The following is a 24,923-nucleotide window of genomic DNA, read 5'->3' as shown; positions in this document are numbered from 1 at the left end:
TCTCCTGCCTCAGCCTCCTGAGTAGCTGGGATTACAGGCGCATGCCACCACGCCCGGTTAATTTTTGTATTTTTAGTAGAGATGGGGTTTCACCATATTGGCTAGGCTGGTCTCAAACTCCTGACCTTAGGTAATCCACCCGCCTCAGCCTCCCAAAGTGCTGGGATTACAGGCGTGAGCCACCGCGCCCAGCCTACTTTGCTTTTTTCTTTCAAGATTGTTTTGGCTATTCCAGATTCCTTGCAATTCTATCTGAATTTCAGAATCAGCTTGCCAGTTTCTACAAAACAGTCAGTTGGAATTCTCATATAAATTGCATTGAATCTATAGATTAGTTTGGGGAGTATTATCTTAACAAGGTCTTCTGATTTATGAACGTGGGATGTTTTCCCATTTTAACTTCTTTAATTTTGTTCAGTGTCTTGTAGTTTTTAGAGTATAACAAGTCTTGTACTTTTGTTAAAGCTATAACAAATAAATTGACAATAAAACTATTTGATGCTATTGTGAATAGAATTCTTTTTTTTTTTTTTTTGAGACAGAGTCACTCTGTCACCCAGGCTGGAGTTCAGTGGCGTGGATCTTGGCTCACTGCAACCTCTGCCTGCCAGATTCAAGTGATTCTGCTGCGTCAGCCTCCCGAGTAGTTGGAATTACAGGCAAGCCCCCACCACGCCCAGCTAATTTTTGTATTTTTAGTAGAGATGCGGTTTCACCGTGTTGGCCAGGATGCTCTCGGACTCCTGACCTCAGGTGATCCACCCAACTTAGCCTCCCAAAGTGCTGTGATTACAGGCGTGAGCCACCGTGCCCGGCCTGTAATTGATTTCGTAATTTCATTTACAGATTCTTCGTTGGAAGTGTATAAAAACAAAATTTTTTTATACTGATCTTGTATCCTGTAACCATCTGAACATATTTATTACCTTTAGTAGTTTTTAGTGGATTCCTTAGGATTTTCTAGATATAAGTTCATGTCATCCGCAAATACAGATTTACTTCCTCTCCCAATCTAGATGCTATTTCTTATTCTTGTCTGATTTCCCTGGCTAGAACCTCCAGTATAATAATGATTAGAAGTGGCAAGAGTGGACATCCTTTTCTTGTACCTGAAGCATACGTATGTATAATCAGTACCTTGAAAGTGCCTAGTTGAGCCATGAAATAAAACTTAGTGTTATTTGAAAGGGTTTTTTTTTTTAAGTATTTATTTATTTTTATTTGCCACTAATGAGGAAGAAGGGGTTTCTAAATTTTGTTATTTATTTATTTGTTTGAGACAAGGTCTTTGTTGCTCAGGCTGGAGTGCAGTGGTGAGATCGTGGCTTACTGCAGCCTTGACCTCCTGGGCTGAAGTAATTCTGCCTCAGCCTCCAAAGTAACTGGGGCAACAGGCATACACTACCACATCTGGCTAATTTGTTTGCTTTTTGTAAAGATGGAGTCTCACTATGTTGCCCAGGGTGGTCTCAAACTCCTAACGTGCAAGTGATTCTCACATCCTTCGCCTCCCAGAGTGCTGGGAGTACAGGCATGAGCCACCTCACTTGGCCAGAGGGTTTTTTAAAATTCACATTTTAATTATGTTGCTTCAGAGGGGTTCTTGAGGGTGGTCCTTATACTATCAGCACCTGAAAACTTGTTTGAGATGTAGGTTATTGTTAGACTCTCCCCCGCAACTCTGGAAAGAACCAGGGGGTGGGAAGTTCACTTAGCTTTTTGCATGGTAAATGTAGTTTATCTTAAAATTAATAATGTGGCAAGGTGCAGCCGCTCTCGCCTGTAATCCCAGCATTTTGGGAGGCCGAGGAGGGTGGATCACCTGAGATCAGGAGTTTGAGAGCAGCCTGGCCAACGAGACGAAACCCCATCTCTACTAAAAATACAAAAATTAGCTGGGAGTGGTAGCAAACGCCTGTAATCCCAGCTACTCACTAGGCTGAGGCAGGAGAATCGCTTGAACCCGGGAGGCGAGGTTGCAGTGAGCTTAGATTGCACCAGTGCACTCCAGCCTGGGCAACAGAACAAGACTCGTTTCAAGAAAACCACAAGAAACCCCCCAAAAACTAATAATAGTACCAATGAGTAACACATACAGGGTTTTTTTTTTTTTTTTTTTTTTTTAAGACAGAGTTGGAGTTTCGCTCTTGTTACGCAGGCTGGCAATGGTGCCATCTCGGCTCACTGCAACCTCCACCTCCCGGGTTCAAGCAATTCTCCTTCCTCAGCCTCCTGGGTAGCTGGGATTACAGGGGCCTGCCACCATGCCTGGCTAATTTTTTGTATTTTTAGTGGAGACGGGTTTCGCCATGTTGGCCAGGCTGGTCTTCCACTCCTGACTTCAGGTGATCTGCCCGCCTCGGGCTCTCAAAGTGCTGGGATTACAGGCATAGCCACCACACCCAGCCAATACAGGGTTTTACATTTATGGAACCTGTAATTTTCACAAAGACTATTTATAGTACGTTTTTTCTTTCTTTTGTGTTTTTTAATATATGAGGAAACAACCCAGAGAGATTGTCAATTTTTTTTCTTTTTTTTTTTTTTTTGAGATTGAGTTTTACTCTTGTTGCCCAGGCTGGAGTACAGTGGCTCGATCTTGGCTCACTGCAGCCTCCACCTCCCGGGTTCAAGCGATTCTCCTCCCTCAGCCTCCCGAGTAGCTGGGATTACAGGTGTGCGCCACCATGCCCTGCTAATATTTGTGTTTTTAGTAGAGATACGGTTTCACCATGTTGGTCAGGCTGGTTCTGAAACTCCTGACCTCGTGATACTCCCACCTCAGCCTCCCAAAGTGCTGGGATTACAGGTGTGAGCCACTGCACCCGACCTACAGATTTTCTTTTAAAAATTAGCTGGGTGTGATGGTGCACACCTTTAGGTGCAGCTACTTGGGACGCTGAGGCAGGAGGATTGCTTGAGCTTGGGAGGTCGAGGCTGCAGTGAGCTGTGATTATGCCACTGCTCTCTAGAGTTGAGAAAGGCAAGACCCTTTCTCAAAAAACAAAACAAACAAAAACCACAATGAAATACCACTTCATACCCATTAGGGATGGCTATGATAAAAAAACCAGTAACTAGCAAATATTGATGAAGACTTGGAGAGATGTACTGCTGATGAGATTATAAAATAGTGCAGCCACTGTAGAAAACAGTATGGCAATTCCTCAAAATATTAAACATAGAATTACTGCATAATCACCGTATAATCCAGCAATTTCATGTCTGAGTATATATCCAAAAGAACTGAAAGCAGTGACTTGAACACATTTGTATACCAGTGTTTATAGCAGCATTATCCACAGTGGCCAAAAGGTACAAATAACCCAAGTATCCATTGACAGATGACTGGGTAAACAAAATATGGTATCTACATGCAACGGAGTATTTTTGACTGTTAAGAAGGGATGAAATTCTGATATATGCTACAACAAGGAAAAATCTTAAAGACATTATGCTAAATGAAATAAGCCAAATGCAGAAAGACAAATATTATATGATTGCATGTATATGTGGTACCTAGAATAGTCAAATTCATAGAGACAGAAAGTAGAGTAATTGGTAACGAGAGGTTGAAGGGGAGTTAAGTGTTTAACGTACAGATTTCCAGTTTGGGATGATGAAAAAGTTGTGGAAATGGATAGTGGAAATAGTTGCACAACAATGTGAATATACTTGGTGCCACTGAATTGTGTACTTGAAAATGTACAATTTTATGTTATGTGTATTTTGCCATAATAAAAAAGTAGAACAAAAATGAGAGAAGGACTTGAATAGAGATTTCTCTAAAGAAGATATGCAAAGTGCCAGTAAGCTCACAAGAAAATTTTCAACATCATTAGTCATTAGGGAAATGCAAATTATAATCACAATGAGAAGCCATTTCATACCCATTAGGGTGGCTTTTATCAAAGAAAAAGAAGGAATTTGGAGATACTGGAACCCTTGTGCATGGCTCGTGGGAATGTAAAATGAGCTGATGGAAAACAGCATGGCAGTTCCTGAAAAAAATTCAAAATAAATAGTTCAGCAATTCCACTCCCAGCTGTCTACTCAGAAGAATTGAAAGCAAGGATCCAAACACATACTTCTACAGTAGTGTTTATAGCAGCATTATTCACAAGAATTAAAAGGTAGAAATAACCCAAGTGTCCATCAAGAGCTGAATGAATTAAAAAAATGTGGTGCATGCATAAAATAAAAGGATTAAAATTATGATACATGCCACAACATGAAGAAACCTTGAAGACTTGAAATGAAATAAGCCAAACACAAAGGGACAAATATTATGTTTCTTTTTATATGTGTCTTAGTCTGTTTTTGCTGCTATAACAAAATACCAAAAACTGGGCAATTTAGAAAGAACAGAAATTTATTTCTTCCAGTTCTGGAGGCCAGGAAGTCTAGGATCAAGGTGCTAGCAGATTCAGTGTCTGATGTGGACTGCTTTCTCCTTCCAAGATGATGATGCTTGCTGCATCCTCATGTGGTAGAAGGGCGAAAAAGGGATGAATGCTGTGCCTCACATGGCAGAAGAGAAGGAAGGGCAAAAAAAGGCAAGTGTTGTGAGGACTCTTTGATAAGTACCTAATTTGCATTCACAAGGGAGGAGCCCTTATGACTTTATCACCCCTTAATGGCCCCACCTCTTAATACTATTGCATTGGAGATTAAGTCTCAACATGAATATTTTGGGGACACAAACATTCAAACCATCGCAATAAGGTATTCAAAACAGGCAAATTCATAAAGACAGAAATAGAAATGTGTTTACCAGGTGACCGGGGGAGAGAGGAGTGAGAAGCTTTTGTATAATGAGTACAAAGATGAAAAAAATCTGGAAATAAATACAGATGCTTTTCAACTTAACAATAGGGTCGCATCCTGATAAACCCGTAGTAAGTGGAAAATATCATATGTCAGAAATGTATTCAACATGCCTAACTTACCAAACATCATAGCTTAGTCTAGCCTACCCTAAACATGCTTAGAACACTTACATTAGCCTACAATTGGGCAAAATCATCTAACACAAAGCATGTTTTATAATAAAATTTTGAACATCTCATGTAATTTATTGAATACTGAAAGTGAAAAACAGTGGTTGTATGGGTACTTGAAGTATGGCTTCTACTGAGTGCTTACTGCTTTTGTACTGTTGTAAAGTTAAAAAATTGTTAAGTTGAACCATTGTAAATTGGGGGCCAACTGGTGATGGTTACACAACATTGATACCACTGAGCACCGTACCTAAGATCATATCATCAATGAAAATTTATGAACCATTTGAAATATATGGGTATGTGGGTGTTTCTTTAGGTCTCTTTGTTCCATTGTACCTTTTATGAGTTGGATAAGTGAATTTATCAATGGTCAGGCAGAATTTTTTGAGGATAAAAGCATAAAATACAAATATAGAGAAGTGACATTGTTATCTTATTGACCAGTTGGAAAAGGGGTTTAAGTTTTTTTTCCTAATTATAAATCTGTATGTCATTATTTGAATCTCTATCACCTTTATACTTCACAATACACACTAATTTTTTTTTTTTTTTTGAGGCAGGGTCTTGCTCTGTTGCCAGGCTGGAGTGCAGTGGCACGATCTCGCCTCACTGCAACCTCCGCCTCCTCTGTTCAAGCGATTCTCCTGTCTCAGCCTCCCAAGTAGCTGGGACTACAGGCGTGCACCACCATGCCCAGTGAATTTTTGTATTTTTAGTAGAGATGGTGTTTCACCATGTTGGCCAGGATGGTCTCCATCTGTTGACCTCATGATCCACCCGCCTTGACCTCCCAAAGTGCTGGAATTATAGGCGTGAGCCACGGTGCCTCACACTAAAATTTTAAGTGGCTGATTTAAGTGATATTTTTCGCTGCTGCCAGAGGACTGTTGCAAAGATACGTGTGATTTAACGAATATTTATATATCATGATACTTCTAAGATGCATGAATTGGGTGTGGGTCTATTCAAGCTGCCTTGCTTGGCTGATTGAGTATCTCTCACTCTTTGTTGTAGGCTCATAAATGAAATGTGCATCATATTCACCATATTGATGTATCATTTTGAGGGCATTAGGTCATATTGAGCTTTTTCTTTGCATTTGGCATGATTAACTTTTTTGCGACTTTGGACAAGTTATCTTTTTCTTTGTAAGTTTTTTTTTTTTTTTTTTTTTTTTGAGACGGAGTCTCGTCTCTCTCTGTCGCCCAGGCTGGAGTGCAGTGGTGCGATCTCGGCTCACTGCAAGCTCCGCCTCCTGGGTTCACGCCATTCTCCTGCCTCAGCCTCCCGAGTAGCTGGGACTACAGGTGTCCACCACCATGCCCGGCTAATTTTTTGTATCTTTAGTAGAGATGGGGTTTCACCATGTTAGCCAGGATGGTTTCAATCTCCTGACCTCGTGATCCGCCTGCTTCTGCCTCCCAAAGTGCTGGGATTACAGGCGTGAGCCACTGTGCCTGGCCTTTTTTTTGTATTTTTAGTAGAGACGGGGTTTCACTGTGTTAGGCAGGATGGTCTCGATCTCCCGACCTCGTGATCCGCCCGCCTTGGCCTCCCAAAGTGCTGGGATTATAGGCGTGAGCCACCGCGCCCGGCCCGTTCCTTGTAAGTTTATCTCATCTGAAAAAGGGATTTTCCCCTCAATTTTCCCGTTTTATTTTTCTGCTTCTTAAAATGGATGACAATGACAAAAGAAATTTGCTAGCTGACTGGTTAAAGAGTTGTGATGGCAGTCATCATTGCTCTGTATGTGTGTACTTGGTAGTACATAGAAATATTCATCAAATGATTACTTCAATTGAGTTGCATTTGTAGAACTACATGAAGTTGAATTTTAACTTAAATTTGAACTCCTAAGTGTCTTCTAAAAAATATTCTATATGTAACATTGAATAGCTTTTTTTCTGTATGCAGAATGCAGAAGATTTCTTGTTATTCAGTTACTCATTTCATTCTTTCATTTTTGTTCACTTATAAAATATTTATTCTATGTGTCAAGCACCATTCAGGGTACAGGGCACTGAAAAAAAATTCTAGAACTCAGAATCGAAGTGTCCACTGTCATGTGTCACATAGTAGACGTTAGATAGTAGTAATTGTTAAACTCTTGGAGAACATTATAGAATTTTAAAAGCTAAATGAGAAGTTGATATGTTATCACGTGACTGTTACTCAAGTTCTGACTTTAATGGAGTGAATTTTAAAAACAGTTTAAAAAAATAGAAAAAAGGAAATATAACAGAAAACTGCAGTATTTTAAAATATTTCTTTATACTGAAGAGATAGTGTTAGAAGTGAGGCCTAAATTATATGAAGCAGCAAGTCTTGTCTGATTCTGGGCATAATTGCCAAAAGCAATTCAGAAGAATCTTCAGATTTTGAATGTGAAGAAAGCTTTGACTTAATGTTTGATTATGATACTAGGGGAAAATGGTGAATAAATGTATGCAATTGTAGGTGAATAAAAAGTATTCTTTTAAATTATCTGTTCATTTTGGTAATGCTTTTGTTAAATGGAAGGTGGCACTTACAACTAAAGGTTTCTTAGAATTGGGGAAATATGGTATACTTCTCTGAGTGTTATCAAGTTCAAATGTCACAATTCATGTGAAAGAGCTTAGTACGAAAATGGGGAAAATAATAATAACATTGATTATAAAGGCAACAAACTTAATGATTAAGAGTGAAAGTCCTGGAATCAGACTTCTTGGATTTGAATCCTGTTACCAACACTTAACTAGGTGTGTAACTTTAAGTCAGTTACTCAGTTAATGTCTTACTTTCCTCATTTGTTAAATGGGTATAATAGTATGTGCCTCAGGTTAAATGGGCTTAATGTGTAAGTGCTGACTAGTACTTGGAGTATAGGAAATGCTTAATGAGATTCAATATATGTTATTTGTTATGAAGCTGTGAAACACTGTGTATATGATTTTAAAATGTGCTATTTAAATTCATACTTTACAGTTTAACTTGGCATTTTAAAAAGTAACATTTGATTACTGATTGAAAAAATTTTTTGGTCTCATTTGTGCAGAGCTTATTTTTTCTCCTTGCATAAGCTGCTCTTCATTTATTTGTGTAAATATTGGCATGTTTATTTACCTTTGACTAGTCCATGTCACCTTTTACTAATCAAAGCTGTTATTTCTGGGTTATTAATCATCCCACCCAATTGGGTGGCAGCAGTAAACCCTGAGGGCTTGTCATCTCTCCCACTTTGTAAGTTATTACTGTCATTATGGTTTAATTAAGGAGAGTTTTTTTTTTTTTTTTTTTGCCAAATTCTTTGCTATTTGGAAATAAGGAATGGACCAAGTAATAAATATGCTGAAAATGTATGCCTTCTTAGTTCACTTTAAGAAATTGATTTATTTAGGAAATGGTGTTTATTTTAAATTACACTTGATTTTTTTGAAAAATACATTTGTATGGGCATATTTCTTAAAATGTTAGGTCTATAGTATAAAAAGAATTAAAATACCAAAGATTTCTATTGATTTATATTCTTTGGTTATTCTTTTATATTTCTTGACTGGTATTCTATATGGTTCCCAAAACCAGTCAAGAACTGTAAAACTGTTACTCTACATACTTGCCAGCAAAAAAAAAAAAAAAAAGAAATATAAAGCTCACTTTGTCAGTTTTATCCATTCTCATATCAGAACCTTTTTGTTTGCATGTGATAGGAAACATCAATTCTAACAGTCTTAAGCAGAAAACATTAGTTTATATAAATGGTAGGTCCATTAGTAGACCTGGCTTCTGGTGTGTTAGGGTCACAGTGATGTCACTACTTAGTTTTTCCTTCTTTGTACCTTGGCTCCATTCTAAGGCAAATTGTTCTGTTGTAGAACTAAGATGATTATAAAGCTTCAGGCTTGCATGCTTTATAATTACAAGTCCAGTGGAAAACAGCACCTCCTTTCTAATAGGTCCCACTAAGGTTACATTTCTGCCCTGACATAGTTGCTGTGGAGAATGAGTTTAAAAGTAGGTTTGCCAGAAAGAATTGAGGTTACTGATTGAGTTGAATTGTGTCCCTTCAAAATTTGCCAGTACTGGAGAATGTGACTTTACTTGGATATAACATTGTTGCAGATATAATTAGCTAAGGTTATATGGAGTGGGGCACAGATCCAGTATGACTGGCATCCTTATAAAAAGGGAAATTTGAACGCAGACATACACACAGGGAGAATGGCATGGGAAGATTGGAGGTAGGCTGCCACAAGCCAAGGAACTACCAAGAGTAGGAGAGAGGCCTGGAACAGATCCTTCCCTAATGCCTTCTGGCTTCCAGATTGTGAGACAGTAAGTTTCTGTTCTGAGCCATCTAGTTTGTGGTACTTTGTTATGGCCCTTGGGAACTGTTACAGTGATCATGAATTTATAATAGTGGTCTACCTTGTTGAGTGACTTTCTTAGCTGCAGCATCAAAGAAAAGTTTTTAGATGGTTTCATTCAGGTTTGGGATTTTGCTATATTGGTGTCTAAGATGAATCGTAGAATCTAAAGTGAATAAGGTGGAAGGGAAAGTAAAATAGAGAGGGCCTGAGGGATCAAAGTCTATTGGGCCCATGGATAAGAGGTTTTATAGAGGTCAAAGGATTATAATCTGGAAGAAGAGGTTGTGGTTGGAGGACAAGGTGCTTGAAATAGTGATTAAGGAGGTGGAGCACTTTTGGTTGAAGATAGAAGGGCAAGGAAGGATTTTACTATGGGATAAGGAGCGTGACTGGGACATAATATATGTGTTCACTGTTTTTTTTTTTTTTTTTTTCGAGTTGGAGTCTTGCTCTGTTGCCCAGGCTGGAGTGCAGTGGCACGGTCTCGGCTCACTGCAAGCTCTGCTTTCCGGGTTCATGCCATTCTCCTGCCTCAGCCTCCCGAGTAGCTGGGACTACAGGCGCCCGCCACCACGCCTGGCTAATTTTTTTTGTATTTTTAGTAGAGACGGGGTTTCACCGTGTTAGCCAGGATGGTCTTGATCTCCTGACCTCATGATCCGCCTGCCTCGGCCTCCCAAAGTGCTGGGATTACAGGCGTGAGCCACTGTGCCCGGCCTTTTTTTTGTATTTTTAGTAGAGACGGGGTTTCACTGTGTTAGGCAGGATGGTCTCGAACTCCTGATCTTGTGATCCGCCCGCCTTGGCCTCCCAAAGTGCTGGAATTACAGGCGTGAGCCAACGCGCCCGGCCGTTGTTTTTGTTTTTTGAAACAAGAAGTTAAATAGTGTAACGTGGACAAGCTGCTGGTGAGCAAAGAGGAGTTTATTCACATTTCTAATACCTGAGATAGGCAGGTTGTTAAAACCTGACAGCTGCCATTTCAGGGGGCTACAAAGGAGGTGAGAGGATTTTTATAAATTCGTGTATTAGTCATTCATGCTTAAAGATCATTCTGCTTCCTCTGATGTCTTGTTTTTTGTTTTTTTTTTTTGGCCTACCTAGAGTGATATATATAGGGCTCACTAAGTCTTCTGATGAAAGACCCAAGCTATACTTTGTTTTCATTCTGTCTCTGTGTCACCTAGATTTTTGATCAAATTGAATTGTATTCAATTAAAAACTGGCCCATTACCAGTTTGAGTTGGTGATATGGTCTTTACATCCATTGTTTTTCAGTAGTATTTTCTGTACTATCTTTTTGAAATTCTTTTGTCTATTCTAAAGTCCCTTTCTTCTTTCATTTTTGAAAGAAATGAATCTCCAAAGCAAATATATTCTTTTATCTGGATTTTGAAAACTTTCTTTAGAATACTGTACTTACAGTATTCCTAGGTCTTTGCCTGCTAAGTCAATTTGTAATGTTTTGATATGGAACAAACATGAGATGTTAGCATGTTTGCAGAAGGTAGCATTGTAATTTTTACTAGAATTTAAGCTCTTGAGGGCAGGAGCCCTATCTGATTATTTTAACTCCAGACACCTTAACCTATTGTCTTGTACCTAGAAAGCATCTAGTTTATGTTTATTAAATTATTAAATGAGGGCCAGGCACGGTGGCTCATGCCTGTAATCTCAGCACTTTGGGAGGCCGAGGCAGGTGGATCACTTGAATCCAGGAGTTTGAGACCAGCCTAGGCAACATGGCGAAAACCCATCTCTACAAAAAATACAAAAATTAGCTGGGTGTGGTCCCATCTACTTAGGAGGCTGAGGGAAGAATCACTTGAGCCCCGGAGGTGGAGGCTGTGGTGAGTGGAGATTGTGCCACTGCACTCCAGCCTGGGCAACAGACTGGGCGACACTCTGTCTCAAAAAAAAAAAAAAAAAAATTAAATGAGTTGGGAATTACAGAGCTGAGGAATACTGTGCATTCTGTAAGGGAACTGCTCAAATGGCTGCTTGTGTTTCCTTGACTCCCCACCCTCTCCAGCTCTAAAGGTGAGGACTGCCCAGATGATTTGCCTTTCTCTGCCCCACCACGCCCTCCACCCTAGCTCTAGAGTTGTTCTCCTTTCTCAAATTTCTCTTATTACTGGCTTCTGTAATAAGCAAACAGCTTCTGGTTTCTATTTTCCTTGTCAGTTTGGATTACTGTTAATCACTATTGCTCCTTACTATTTTTCATTCTGTTTACTCTTAGTTTTCATCCTGTTTTCTTTTACATTGTAAAATATACAAGCCTTTTCTAGATATTGATAGCCTATCAGAAGCTTCTAAATATTCTGTCTTGCAAACTATAAACTTATGTGTATAAAAACATAGACTCTTCTTGGTGTATTCATTTAGTACTTTGGCCTTAGGAATTGCTATTCTATCCTTAAAGGCTGGTGGTGGTTGAGGTGGGAGTTGAAAGGCTGTGGTGGCTAGTCCCCATTCTGATTTCTCAGCCCTCTTGAAAATGGAGTAATATTCATGTCCTTCGCCCACTTTTTGATGGGGTTGTTTGTTTTTTTCTTGTAAATTTGTTTGAGTTCATTGTAGATTCTGGATATTAGCCCTTTGTCAGATGAGTAGGTTGCAAAAATTTTCTCCCATTCTGTAGGTTGCCTGTTCACTCTGATGGTAGTTTCTTTTGCTGTGCAGAAGCTCTTTAGTTTAATTAGATCCCATTTGTCAATTTTGGCTTTTGCTGCCATTGCTTTTGGTGTTTTAGACATGAAGTCCTTGCCCATGCCTATGTCCTGAATGGTAATGCCTAGGTTTTCTTCCAGGGTTTTTATGGTTTTAGGTCTAACATGTAAGTCTTTAATCCATCTTGAATTAATTTTTTGTATAAGGTGTAAGGAAGGGATCCAGTTTCAGCTTTCTACATATGGCTAGCCAGTTTCCCCCGCACCATTTATTAAATAGGGAATGCTTTCCCCATTGCTTGTTTTTGTCAGGTTTGTCAAAGATCAGATAGTTGTAGATATGTGGCGTTATTTCTTAGGGCTCTGTTCTGTTCCATTGATTTATATCTCTGTTTTGGTACCAGTACCATGCTGTTTTGGTTACTGTAGCCTTGTAGTATAGTTTGAAGTCAGGTAGCGTGATACCTCCAGCTTTGTTCTTTTGGGTTAGGATTGGCTTGGCAATGCGGGCTCTTTTTTGGTTCCATATGAACTTCAAAGTAGTTTTTTTCCAATTCTGTGAAGAAAGTCATTGGTAGCTTGATGGGGATGGCATTGAATCTATAAATTACCTTTGGCAGTATGGCCATTTTCACGATATTGATTCTTCCAACCCATGAGCATGGAATGTTCTTCCATTTGTTTGTATCCTCTTTTATTTCATTGAGCAGTGGTTTGTAGTTCTCCTTGAAGAGGTCCTTCATGTCCCTTGTAAGTTGGATTCCTAGATATTTTATTCTCTTTGAAGCAATTGTGAATGGTAGTTCACTCATTATTTGGCTCTGTTTGTCTGTTATTGGTATATAAGAATGCTTGTGAGTTTTGTACATTGATTTTGTATCCTGAGACTTTGCTGAAGTTGCTTATCAGCTTAAGGAGATTTTGGGCTGAGACAATGGGGTTTTCTAGATATACAATCATGTCATCTGCAAACAGGGACAATTTAACTTCCTCTTTTCCTAATTGAATACTCTTTATTTCCTTCTCCTGCCTAATTGCCCTGGCCAGAACTTCCAACACTGTGTTGAATAGGAGTGGTGAGAGAGGGCATCCCTGTCTTGTGCCAGTTTTCAAAGGGAATGCTTCCAGTTTTTGCCCATTCAGTATGATATAGGCTGTGGGTTTGTCATAAATAGCTCTTATTATTTTCAGATACGTCCCATCAATACCTAATTTATTGAGAGTTTTTAGCATGAAGCGCTGTTGAATTTTGTCAAAGGCGTTTTTTGCATCTATTGAGATAATCATGTGGTTTTTGTCTTTGGTTCTGTTTATATGCTGGATTACATTTATTGATTTGCATATGTTGAACCAGCCTTGCATCCCAGGGATGAAGCCCCCTTGATCATGGTGGATAAGCTTTTTGATGTGCTGCTGGGTTTGGTTTGCCAGTATTTTATTGAGGATTTTTGCATCAATGTTCATCAAGGATATTGGTCTAAAATTCTCTTTTTTGGTCGTGTCTCTGCCCGGCCTTGGTATCAGGATGATACTGGCCTCATAAAATGAGTTAGGGAGGATTCCCTCTTTTTCTGTTGATTGGAATAGTTTCAGAAGGAATGGTACCAGTTCCTCCTTGTACCTCTGGTAGAATTCGGCTGTGAATCCATCAGGTCCTGGACTCTTTTTGGTTGGTAAGCTATTGATTATTGCCTCAATTTCAGAGCCTGTTATTGGTCTATTCAGAGATTCAGCTTCTTCCTGGTTTAGTCTTGGTAGGGTGTATGTGTCGAGGAATTTATCGCAGCCAAAAAACACATGAAAAAATGCTCATCATCACTGGCCATCAGAGAAATGCAAATCAAAACCACAATGAGATACCATCTCACACCAGTTAGAATGGCCATCATTAAAAAGTCAGGAAACAACAGGTGCTGGAGAGGATGTGGAGAAATGGAACACTTTTACACTGTTGGTGGGACTGTAAACCAGTTCAACCATTGTGGAAGTCAGTGTGGTGATTCCTCAGGGATCTAGAACTAGAAATACCATTTGACCCAGCCATCCCATTACTGGGTATATACCCAAAGGACTAAATCATGCTGCTATAAAGACACATGCACATGCACACGTATGTTTATTGCGGCACTATTCACAATAGCAAAGACTTGGAACCAACCCAAATGTCCAACAACGATAGACTGGATTAAGAAAATGTGGCACATATACACCATGGAATACTATGCAGCCATAAAAAATGATGAGTTCATGTCCTTTGTAGGGACATGGATGAAACTGGAAAACATCATTCTCAGTAAACTATCGCAAGGACAAAAGGCCAAACACCGCATGTTCTCACTCGTGGGTGGGAATTGAACAATGGGAACACATGGACACAGGAAGGGGAACATCACATACTTGGGCCTGTTGTGGGGTGGGGGGAGGGGGGAGGGATAGCATTAGGAGATACACCTAATGCTAAATGATGAGTTAATGGGTGCAGCACACCAACATGGCACATGGATACATATGTAACAAAACTGCACATTGTGCACATGTACCCTAAAACTTAAAGTACAATAAAAAAAAAGAAAAAGAAAGAAAATGGAGTAATAGAAGATGGAATTCTAAGTAGTTGAATTTTTATGTGTTAATATGTCAGAAATAATTTCATGGCAAATTACAGAAAATTGTGTGCATTAAGATACTAATTTAAAAAAATTTTTAAAGAGCAAAACTAAAAAGAGTGGTTTATTTGAAGGAATAAAATCTATTCCATTGTCTTCCTTTTACTACCTGGCCCTGATTTGCCATCGCACAATGTTCTTACTTCCTGATTTGTCACCTTCTCTCTACTTCACATTGGTGTTCAATACTGCCTTTTCATGGGAAGTTGCAAAAAGTAGTACCGAGAGGCTCTATGCACCCTTCATCCAGTTTTCCCTAATTGTAACATCTTATATAACTATAGCAATAGCTAAAACAGGAAATTGACATTGGTATAACCCACAGACCTTATTTAAATTTTGCCGGTTTTTTAGATACTCATTAGTGTGTTTGCATATATAGTTCTATCCATATGCAGTTTTATTATGTGTGGATTCATGTAACTGTAAACGTAATCAAAATAAAGACTTGCTCTGTCACAAAGATTCTTTGTGTTACCCCTCTATAATCATATCCACTCCCCTCTCCATTTTATTAATTTATTTACTGACGACTCCCTTGTTTCTGACCTTGTGATTAACTGAGAAAAGATTGGCATTATGTTTTAGAGGTTGTCTTTTTATTTTACTTTCACTTCTTTTTTTTTTTTTTTTTTTTGTGATGGAGTCTCGCACTGTTGCCCAGGCTGGAGTGCAATGGCACGATCTTGGCTCACTGCAACCTCTGCCTCCCGGGTTCAAGTGATTCTCCTGCCTCAGCCTCCCGAGTAGCTGGGATTACAGGCACCCGCCACCACGCCAGCTAATTTTTTGTATTTTTAGTAGAGATGGGGTTTCACCATGTTGGTCAGGCTGGTCTCGAACTCCTGACCTTGTGATTTGCCCGCTTTGGCCTCCCAGAGTGCTGGGATTATAGGTGTGAGCCACCATGCCTGGCCTTCCACATTGTACTGTAACCATTTATAATAAGACTAAATCATTTAAAATTTTAGTTTATTTTGTGTGTTGGAGAATCTTGTACTCTCAAAGTCATGTACTCTAACATCTCCTCCCACATAACCCTCCCCTAAAAATGGCACCAGAAATTCCATATGAGACAATTCTTGACATTTAATTATTAACCTATAAATTTCCTTAGTAACTGGGATCTTTTTTATTACTACTTGATACACTTTGGTGTTGGTTTACTTATGTGTTAACATTTGCTAGATTATGCTGCACTAAGAAACAAGCCAAAATATGAGTAGCTTACAATAAGAAAGGTTTATTTGTTGTTCACATTATAGGTTTCCTAGGAATCAGCTATGGTTCTGCTCTGTGATTCTTTCGCATTTGAGGATCCAGGCTGGAGGAGCAGTCCCTGTTTGTGACATATTGTTCTCTTGGTAAAGAGAAAACAGTAAGACCTGTCAGAAACACACAATAACTGTTGAAGCTTCTACTTGGAACTGGAACTTTCTCCCAGATTCAATGGCCAAAACAAGTTATATGGCCAAACCCACCCTTGGAACACCCATGGAGAGACACCACAAGTCACATGGCAACAGGCAGGGATATTAATACTACTCTTAAAGAGAGAGGCTGTATACTCTGTGTATACAAGAGGGAAATAGATGACTGGGAATTATAATACCACCTAAACACCTTAAGATGCTGTACTAGTCACCTGAGGCCAGGAGTTTGAGACCAGCCTGCAAAACATGGTGAAACCCCGTCTCTACTAAAAATAAAATAGTCCGGCGTGGTGGTGTGCACCTGTAGTCCCAGCTACTCGGGAGGCTAAGGCTGGAGAATTGCTCGAACCTGGGAGGTGGAGATTGCAGTGAGCCGAGATCACGCCATTGCACTCCAACCTGGGTGACAGAGGGAGATGCCATCTCAAAAAAAAAAAAAAAAAAAAAAATATATATATACACACACACACACACACACACACGGTATACTAGGCTATACTTCTGTAAAAATTTTTTTCTTAGTAAAGTTTATTTACATTTCTATAGCTATACATGTAATTATAACAACACATTTTTTATTAACAAAATACATATTTTTTATTAACAAAAATAGCAGTTCCTTCTTTTGTTTTGTTTTGTTTTTTTTTTTACATTAGTTAGAATATTGGTTTAAACCAAAATCACAAATCTCAAGTAACAATCCAAATGGGGTAAGTGGTGTAGAGTGCTGTAGGAGCTTCATGATGGTGTCAGGGACTCAGGCTTTTTTTCTCGTGTTGTTGTGTTTTTCTCAACCATGTTTTCCATCTCAATCCAAGATAGCTTATCTAGATTCTGTCACTATATCTGTATTCTAGCCAGCTACAAGAAGGGTTAGGAGTCAGAAGACATTTCCTTTCTCTTTAGATGCACATCCTCGGAGTTGGACACATTTCTTTTATCATTCCATTGATGAATAACTGAAATTGCAAGAGAGGTTGGGAAATGTAGGTTTTAGCTAGGTGTCTGTATGTAAAGCTTAGGGGTACTATTACTAAAGAACGAAGAGGAGAGGCTGGGTGTAGTGGCTCATGCCTGTAATTCCAGCTACTTGGGAAGATTGCTTAAGCTCAGAGGTTTGAGGCAGCAGTGTGATTGTATCACTGCACTTCAGCCAGGACTGAGTGGGATCCTGTCTCAAAACCAACCAGATCAGCAAACAGGCTTTTCAAGGAGGTAAAATAAGCTACTAAAGATCATATACCTAAGAAGTAGTAGAATGGGCTTTGAATATACGCCTATCTGATACCAAAGTATGAGTTGTTGTTTTTTTTTTTTTTTTTTAACAAAACTTTATTGGCTTTCTAGCATCTCTTGTTTACAGGTACTTTGCATTTTTCAGACTAGTAAGAAATAGCAATGGACTCTTTCAAAAGAATTCTGATATTTATGAATATTTAACTTTGTGACAGCTGGTAAGAATTTATGATATAGGTAATGAATATATAATTGCTTTTAAATTGTAACAACAGAATTGTAAAAGGTCAGATTTTGATTTTGACAGTTGGAGTTAAAGTTTTCCTTTAGAAATTAATTTGATTGTTAAAAATTCACGTGCAGTTTTGTATACTGATCACATTTGGGGATTTTTATATTTTTTTCCAGATTGAAAATAGCCTTATTGTTTCATTCTTATTATATAATTAGGATGTGTTTCTTCTCAAAGAGTTTCCAGAGACTGCAGAGTAGTATGAAGAAGAATGTAAAAATCATTTATGATCTTGTTATCCAGAGATAATCATTGTTACCATTTAATAAGCTATGCCTTTCTGTTTTTTTCCTCTGTTCATTCATTACATGTGATTTTTTTTTCCCTGCCTAAAAAGTGGTCATGTTCATAGTCAGACAATAACAACAAAAGCCAGTTTTACTGAGACACACCAGAAACACTCTTTGGTCATCTTGCTTGATGAGTGACTTGGCACTTTGGATGGCTTTTTCCATTCTCACTTAGCTGTATCACATTAGTGTAGTTATCAGCACAGGGTGTACTTTAGAACACTTCGGTGAGCTAATCTCTTCTCCTGTGTGTTTAGGTAGTAACCAATGAACCTGTGATGTGAGGATTATTAAGGCACAGTTTGGAGACCAGGATTTCTTACTGTGTATGAGGTTTTTTTTTTTCCTGTATTCGAAAAATCCAATTAAAATTAACTTTTTATTATTGAGGGAACATATTTAATTTGCTGTCTTTAGCAAAGTATACTGTTGTCATAACTAAGTAGATGACTATATAATTTTTCATTCAAACTGGTACGTTTTTGAGAATGAAGGGGTAATACAAATATTTAAAATTCTATATATTTTTGGAATATTTACTTTTTTCAACCATTAAAATAGTTTTTATTGCATTAGTAGATCAATAAAATAGTTCCATTTAAAGTCTTTTTTCAAAAACAATTTCTAAAACATTTCGTTGTACATTATAACAAAGTTTTTACATGGACTTCATTTGAATATTTAAAAACAAACTTTTTGGTAATAACTATATTTTTATCAGTTTCTCGGTCATATCTGTCACTAATATTGTGTCACTGATACTTTTCTGAATCATATGATTTTCCATCTGGTTTTACTGGTTTCAATTTTTTCATAAAATTGCAGTATTTTGCAGAGTTACATTTTATACTTGTGGTTGTTAACTTCTACAGTTGATGCTTCACTATAACTAATAATGTTTTTAGTTGCTAATGTACTTTATATGTGCTGCTGTACCCAGTTAGCTCAGGAAACATTTTTCTAGATGGTAAATATTCTTAATTCTAATTTTTTTCTTATTGAAAATTATAGGCTGGGCGCAGTGGCTCATGCCTGTAATCCCAGCACTTTCGGAGGCCGAGGCAGGTGGATCACCTGAGGTCAGGAGTTCGAGACTAGCCTGGCCAACGTGATGAAGCCCCCATCTCTACTAAAAATACAAAAAAAAAAAAAAAAAAAAACATTAGCCAGGCGTGGTGGCGGGTGCCTGTAATCCCAGCTACTCGGGAGACTGAGGGAGGAGAATCACTTGAACCCGGGAGGCAGAGGTTGCAGTGAGTGGAGATGATGCCACTGTACTCCAGCCTGGGTAACAAGAGCAAAACACTGTCTCAAAAAAGAAAAAAAAGAAAAGAAAATTATAAATATATCAGTCCCAGTATTTTCACAGGCAATGTCCTTTTGCCTGTATTAAAGGTAATCTCTGTTTTTACTTTTCATTTTTTATAGAGACAGGATCTCGCTATATTGTCCAATCTAGTCACAAGGTACTCTCTTTGATACAAATAAGTTGTCCCTATTTATGATTATTTTACATGTTCCACCAGATTTAAGTGTTGCAAAATTGTAGGCCTACTCTAATTTTCTTTCTTTCTTTTTTTTTTTTTTTTTTTTTGAGATGCAGTCTCGCTCTTATAGCCCAGGCTGGAGTGCATGGCGTAGTCTCAGCTCACTGCAACCTCTGCCTACTGGCTTAAAGCAATTCTCGTGCCTCATCTTCCCTAGTAGCTGGGATTACAGGTGCCCGCCACCATGTCCAGGTATTTTTTTTGTATTTTTAGTAGAGACGAGGTGTTGCCATATTGGCCAGGCTGGTCTCGAACTCCTGACCTCAGGTGATCTACCCGCCTTGGCCTCCCAAAGTGTTGAGATTACAGGCGTGAGCCACTGTGCCCGGCCTGTAATTTTCTTTCATCTACTTAAAAATAGAAAGACTTGGCTTCACACGATGGCTCACACCTGTAATCCTAGCACTTTGAGAGGCTGACGCAGGTGGATCACCTGAGGTCAGGAGTTCAAGACCAGCCTGGCCAACATGGTGAAACCCCATCTCTACTAAAACTACAAAAAAATTAGCTGGGCGTGGGGCGCCTGTAATCCCAGCTACTTGGGAGGCTGAGGCATGAGAATCGTTTGAACCTGGGAGGCAGAGGTTGCAGTGGGCTGAGATAGCACCATTGTACTCCAGCCTGGGCAACAAGAGCGAACTCCATCTCAAAAAAAAAGACTCTCAATGGAACTTCTAAAATTCATTCCAAAATATAATGATAAAATTTCAAAATGAAATCTTGTGTATTATTTGAACTCTCATTTAATTTGTTTGGTTCTTCCTTGCTTTTGAAGGATATATTTCAGTGTCTTGGCAAACTTTGTTGATAATAATTGGTATTTGCTAAAAGCTTCAAAAGCTGAAGGTTTTCTGGAGCTTTATTCATTAAACTTGTTTTTGTTTGTTTGTTTGTTTGTTTTAAGGAGATGATGTCTAACTGTGTTGCCCAGGTTGGTCATGAATTCTTGGGCTTAAGTGATACTCCCATCCCAGCCTCCCAAATAGCTGGGACTACAAGTGTGCGCCACCATGCCCAGCTCACTAAACTTTAATTTTGATTAAAGATTTCCAACTGATTTTGAACAGTATGCAACCAATTTCTAGAGGACTTATTTTTAAAAAGACTCACTATTGAGACATTGATTGGATTTATCAAGTAGTTTTTTGAAAGTACTAGCCTCAGAAGTCCGATGACAGGTTGCAAGGAGAACACACATATTGCTCTGTTGCACTATTTTGTTGTATTCAGTGTCAGCCTTATCCTTAAAAATTTAACAGTGGAAATATGAAAACATTTGTAAATATTGACGTTTGAAGCTGACTCATTAATAGTGATGTCACTAGAGCTCCATGATAAATAGAAACTGCCTCAGTGGCTTTCTGCAAATTGTCTGCCCATCTATTTTCTGGAGAAATGAAAATTTAGAGCTTAGTTTTTATTGGATACAGTGATGTCTTGATAGCTCATTGCTCCTGAAAAGGCTTATGAAATAATAAAATGGTTACCAAACAACAAAATAAATAAACAGTTGCAGACTTATACAATACATTAAATGACAAAACTGTCTAAGAGTTTTCAGACTATTGACTTTTTGCACATACTTCATTTGCACCCAACCTGCAATTTCCCACTGACTTAGCCAGCTGGTGGCCTAGTGTGTCTTGTGGTCACTGTACATGCCACTGCACTGCCTGGCATACCAGATAACCAACAGGAGCACCAGTGTCGAATATTTCTCCTAATATTTTGCAAGACCATACAGAGTTAATTGCTCATGGTTGCTTAAGTCTGAGGATACTTTTCAGTAAGTCTATACACTCCCCTTGCAAAGAAGTTGTTCTGTTGAATCTGTAAAGAATCAGAACAAGAAAGATGGAATTATCACTAGTTCTCTTTCAGATTTCATCACTTGTTTATGTGGTGAAAGCACTTACACACTACTAGCTGATAACTTGGCCAGAACCTAGATATATACAGTAGAGATACAAAGTCCATTCTGGTTTTAGTGTATTTTGATACAATGATTGATAATAGTTTTTTTTAATTTAAAATTTTATTTAATTTTTTATTTAAAAAATTTTTAAAAATGGAGACAAGATCTCGCTATGTTGCCTAGATTGGTCTCAAACTCCTGGTTTCAAGCAGTCCTCCTGCCTCGGCCTCCCAAAGTGCTGAGATTACAGGTGCGAGCGACTACACCTGGCCCAATAATAGTTTCTTTTTAAAAATGGGAAATTGGAGGCACATGTTAAGCTGAATGGGATGCTGGGACAATGATGGTAAATCAAGATTTTCCTGGGCATACCAGGGCACATGGGAAGCAACACAGAGCTGGGAGTGGGACACGTAAGTCCTGACTCTGACTTTTTTGTTAAGAGACAGGGTCTCACTCTGTTACCCAGGCTAGAGTGCAGTGGCACAATCACAGGTCACTGTAGCTTTGACCTCTGTGGCTCAAGCAATCCTCCTGCCTCAGCCTCCTCAGTAGCTGGGACTATAGACGCGTGCCACCATGCCTGGCTAATTTTTGCATTTTTGGTGGAGATGGTGTTTCTCTACATTGCCCGGGCTGATCTCAAGCTCCTAGATTGAAGCAATCCTCCCCCAGTAGCTTCCCAAATCCCCTCCTGGGATTACAGGCATGAACCACCACATCCATCCAACTCTGCCTTTTTTTTAGATGGAGTCTTGCTCTTTTGCTAGGCTGGAGTGCAGTGGCGTGATCTCAGCTCACTGCAACCTCCACCTCCCAGGTTCAAGCAATTCCCCTGCCTCAGCCTTCCACATAGCTGGGATTATAGGCACGCACCACCATGTCCGGCTAATTTTTTGTATTTTAGTAGAGACGGGGTTTCACCATGTTGGCCAGGATGGTCTCGATCGCCTGACCTTGTGATCCGCCCGCCTTGGTCTCCCAAAGTGCTGGGATTACAGGCACACGCCACCGTGCCTGGCTGACTCTGCCTTTTAAAAGCCTGGACAGGTAACCTCTCTGAGACTGTATGTATTAGGGTTCTCTAGAAAAACTGAACCAGTAGGAGACACACACACACACACGTTGCAGTCTTGAGTTCGAATATATATATATATATATATATCTGTGTGTATGTCATACTTGTGATAAAGTTTAATTTATAAATTAGGCACAGTAAGATTAACAACAATAACTAATAGTGAAATAGTACAGTTATAACAATATGCTGTAATAAAAGTTATGTGAATGTGGTTTCTCTCTCTCTCAACATACCTTATTGTACTATGCTCATCCTTTTTGTGATCTGTCAGCCTGATAACTGAGTCGGCTACTCAGGGACTAATGGGCAGGTACCATATACAGAGTAGATGCCCTGGACACAGGGATTCACGTCCTGGGTGGGATGGCATGAGATTTCCTCATGCTACTTGGAATGGTGTACAATTTAAAAGCTATGAAATGTTTATTTCTGGAATTTTTCATTTAGTACTTTCTGACGGCAATTGACTGAGGGTAACTAAAACTGTGGAAAGTGAAACTGTGGACAAGGGGAAACTACTGTCTGTGTGTGTGTGTGTGTGTGTGTGTACACATTTTATATATTTTTAAAATTATGCTTTCCTTCCCCCTCACCCACTTAATAAGTCCTGTCAAATCTATGTTACAAACTGTTTTTCAAGCCATACCCTTCTCTTCTGCCATTGTCAATGTTCAGCTCCTCAACCAGACCATTAAAATTACTTCCTAAGGCTGGGTGTGGTGGCTCATGCTTGTAATCCCAGCAGTTTGGGAAGCCACAGCGGGTGGATCACTTGAGATCAGGAGTTCGAGACCAGCCTAGACAACATGGCGAAACCCCATCTCTACTAAAAATACAAAAATTAGCCAGGCGTGGTGGTGCACGCCTGTAATGCCAGCTACTTGGGAGGCTGAGGCAGGAGAATCACTTGAACCTGGGAGGCGGAGGTTGCAGTGAGCCTAGATCGTGCCATGCCACTGTACTCCAGCCTGGGTGACTTCATTTTTTTTTACTCTGCGATGGCAGATGAAACCCTTCAGAAGTTGTCTTCTACAAAACTTTATAATCTTATCTCCCTATCCCTCTTATCATTCAGAACTTCTTGCTGTTCTTTTTAGACATAACTGAGTTTTCTGTTGATCGCATGCCTTTGTGCATACTGCTATCTCTGTGTAGAATCACCCTCTCCCCACCTTCTCCATACCTCAAGTTCCTGCTCTGATGTCACTCCATGAAGCCTTCCTGGATTCCCATCCTGATCCCAGAACACTTTTACACATTCTTGTGGAGGCAAACCTGATCCTTCAAATTTTTTTTTCTTTTTTGAGACGGGGTCTCAGTCTGTCACCCAGACTCGAGTACAGTCGCGTAGTCACAGCTAACCGCAGCCTCAACTGCCTGGGCTGAGGCAATTGTCCCACCTCAGCCTCCCAAGTAGCTGGGACTACAGGCATGTGCCACCACACCTGGCCAATTTTTAAATTATTTGTAAAGACGAGGTCTCACTGTGATGCCCAGGCTGGTCTCAAACTCTTGGGTTCAAGCAATCCTCCTGCCTCAGCCTCCCAAAGTGCTGGGATTACTGGTGTGAGCCACTGCGCCCAGTCAATCCTTCAAACATTGAATTTCAGATGAGTTTGTTCATAAGCTGACCAAGGAACTCTTTGAACTGTAGTGTGAATTTAATGGAACTGCCTTTCTGCAAGCAGTTTATATCTGATGACATCACTATCTTTTTTTTTTTATTAATATTATACTTTAGGTTTTAGGGTACATGTGCACAATGTGCAGGTTTGTTACATATGTATACATGTGCCATGTTGATTTCCTGCACCCATTAATGACATCACTATCTTTCTGTACATCAGTTTGTATATTCATTTAATTGTTTTATTGAAGTGGTTTTTGAAATGTATTCGTAGGTACTTTGGGTACTTGGGTAGAGGATGAATTCTAGGGGATTTGGGCCTCTGACAACTGGCTTTATCGAAAGCATTTCATTCTTAATTTGTTACACATTGGGTTTCTGGGTAAAATATTAGATGAAGAGAAGTTTTGATGTCAAAAACAAAATTTAAGATTCTTGTTTCATTTCTTGTCTACCTGATTCTTAGTAACCCATGTGACTATCTTTATCTATTCTCTGTCTCACGCTCCCCAAGGAGAAACAAAACCTAACCCCTGAAATCAAGGATATTTTATCTTATTCATCTTTGTTTCTCAAATATCTGTTGAATGAATGCCAAATATGTTAATAGAAGTTAATGAATAGCATCTAATTTTTATTAATTTATTTCAGTTATCAAGTGGGAATCCTGTATATGAAAAATACTATAGACAGGTAAGATTTTTGTTTCATTGTTTGCCTGGATTGAACATCAAATGTACTGTCAACTCTTGATTGTATGCCTGTAGATTACCAGCTAGCTCGATAAATTTGGTGTGTCTTGTTTTCAATTT

At 39.1% G+C, this 24,923-nt stretch overlaps 1 protein-coding gene and 1 long non-coding RNA gene across 2 annotated transcripts in view; both read left to right on the top strand.

Moving 5' to 3' along the window:
- The window catches only part of EPS15 (epidermal growth factor receptor pathway substrate 15), a 165,165-nt gene that overhangs the window by 17,214 nt on the left and 123,028 nt on the right, over positions 1-24,923 (top strand). Inside the window, exon 2 of the mRNA XM_003258990.3 lies at positions 24,763-24,804. Coding sequence (XP_003259038.2) covers positions 24,763-24,804 — 42 coding nt within the window. The remainder of the gene's footprint in view (positions 1-24,762; positions 24,805-24,923) is intronic.
- Positions 1,302-23,926, top strand: LOC115837596. Its single transcript, XR_004032592.1, has 3 exons — positions 1,302-1,321; positions 11,961-11,964; positions 23,842-23,926. It is a non-coding gene; the product is annotated as an uncharacterized LOC115837596 (long non-coding RNA).

Source organism: Nomascus leucogenys, chromosome 12 (genome assembly GCF_006542625.1).
Source record: "Nomascus leucogenys isolate Asia chromosome 12, Asia_NLE_v1, whole genome shotgun sequence".
Classification (NCBI taxonomy): domain Eukaryota; kingdom Metazoa; phylum Chordata; class Mammalia; order Primates; family Hylobatidae; genus Nomascus; species Nomascus leucogenys.
Note: the sequence above shows the minus strand (reverse complement) of the source record. Positions and strands in the feature narration are given on the sequence as shown.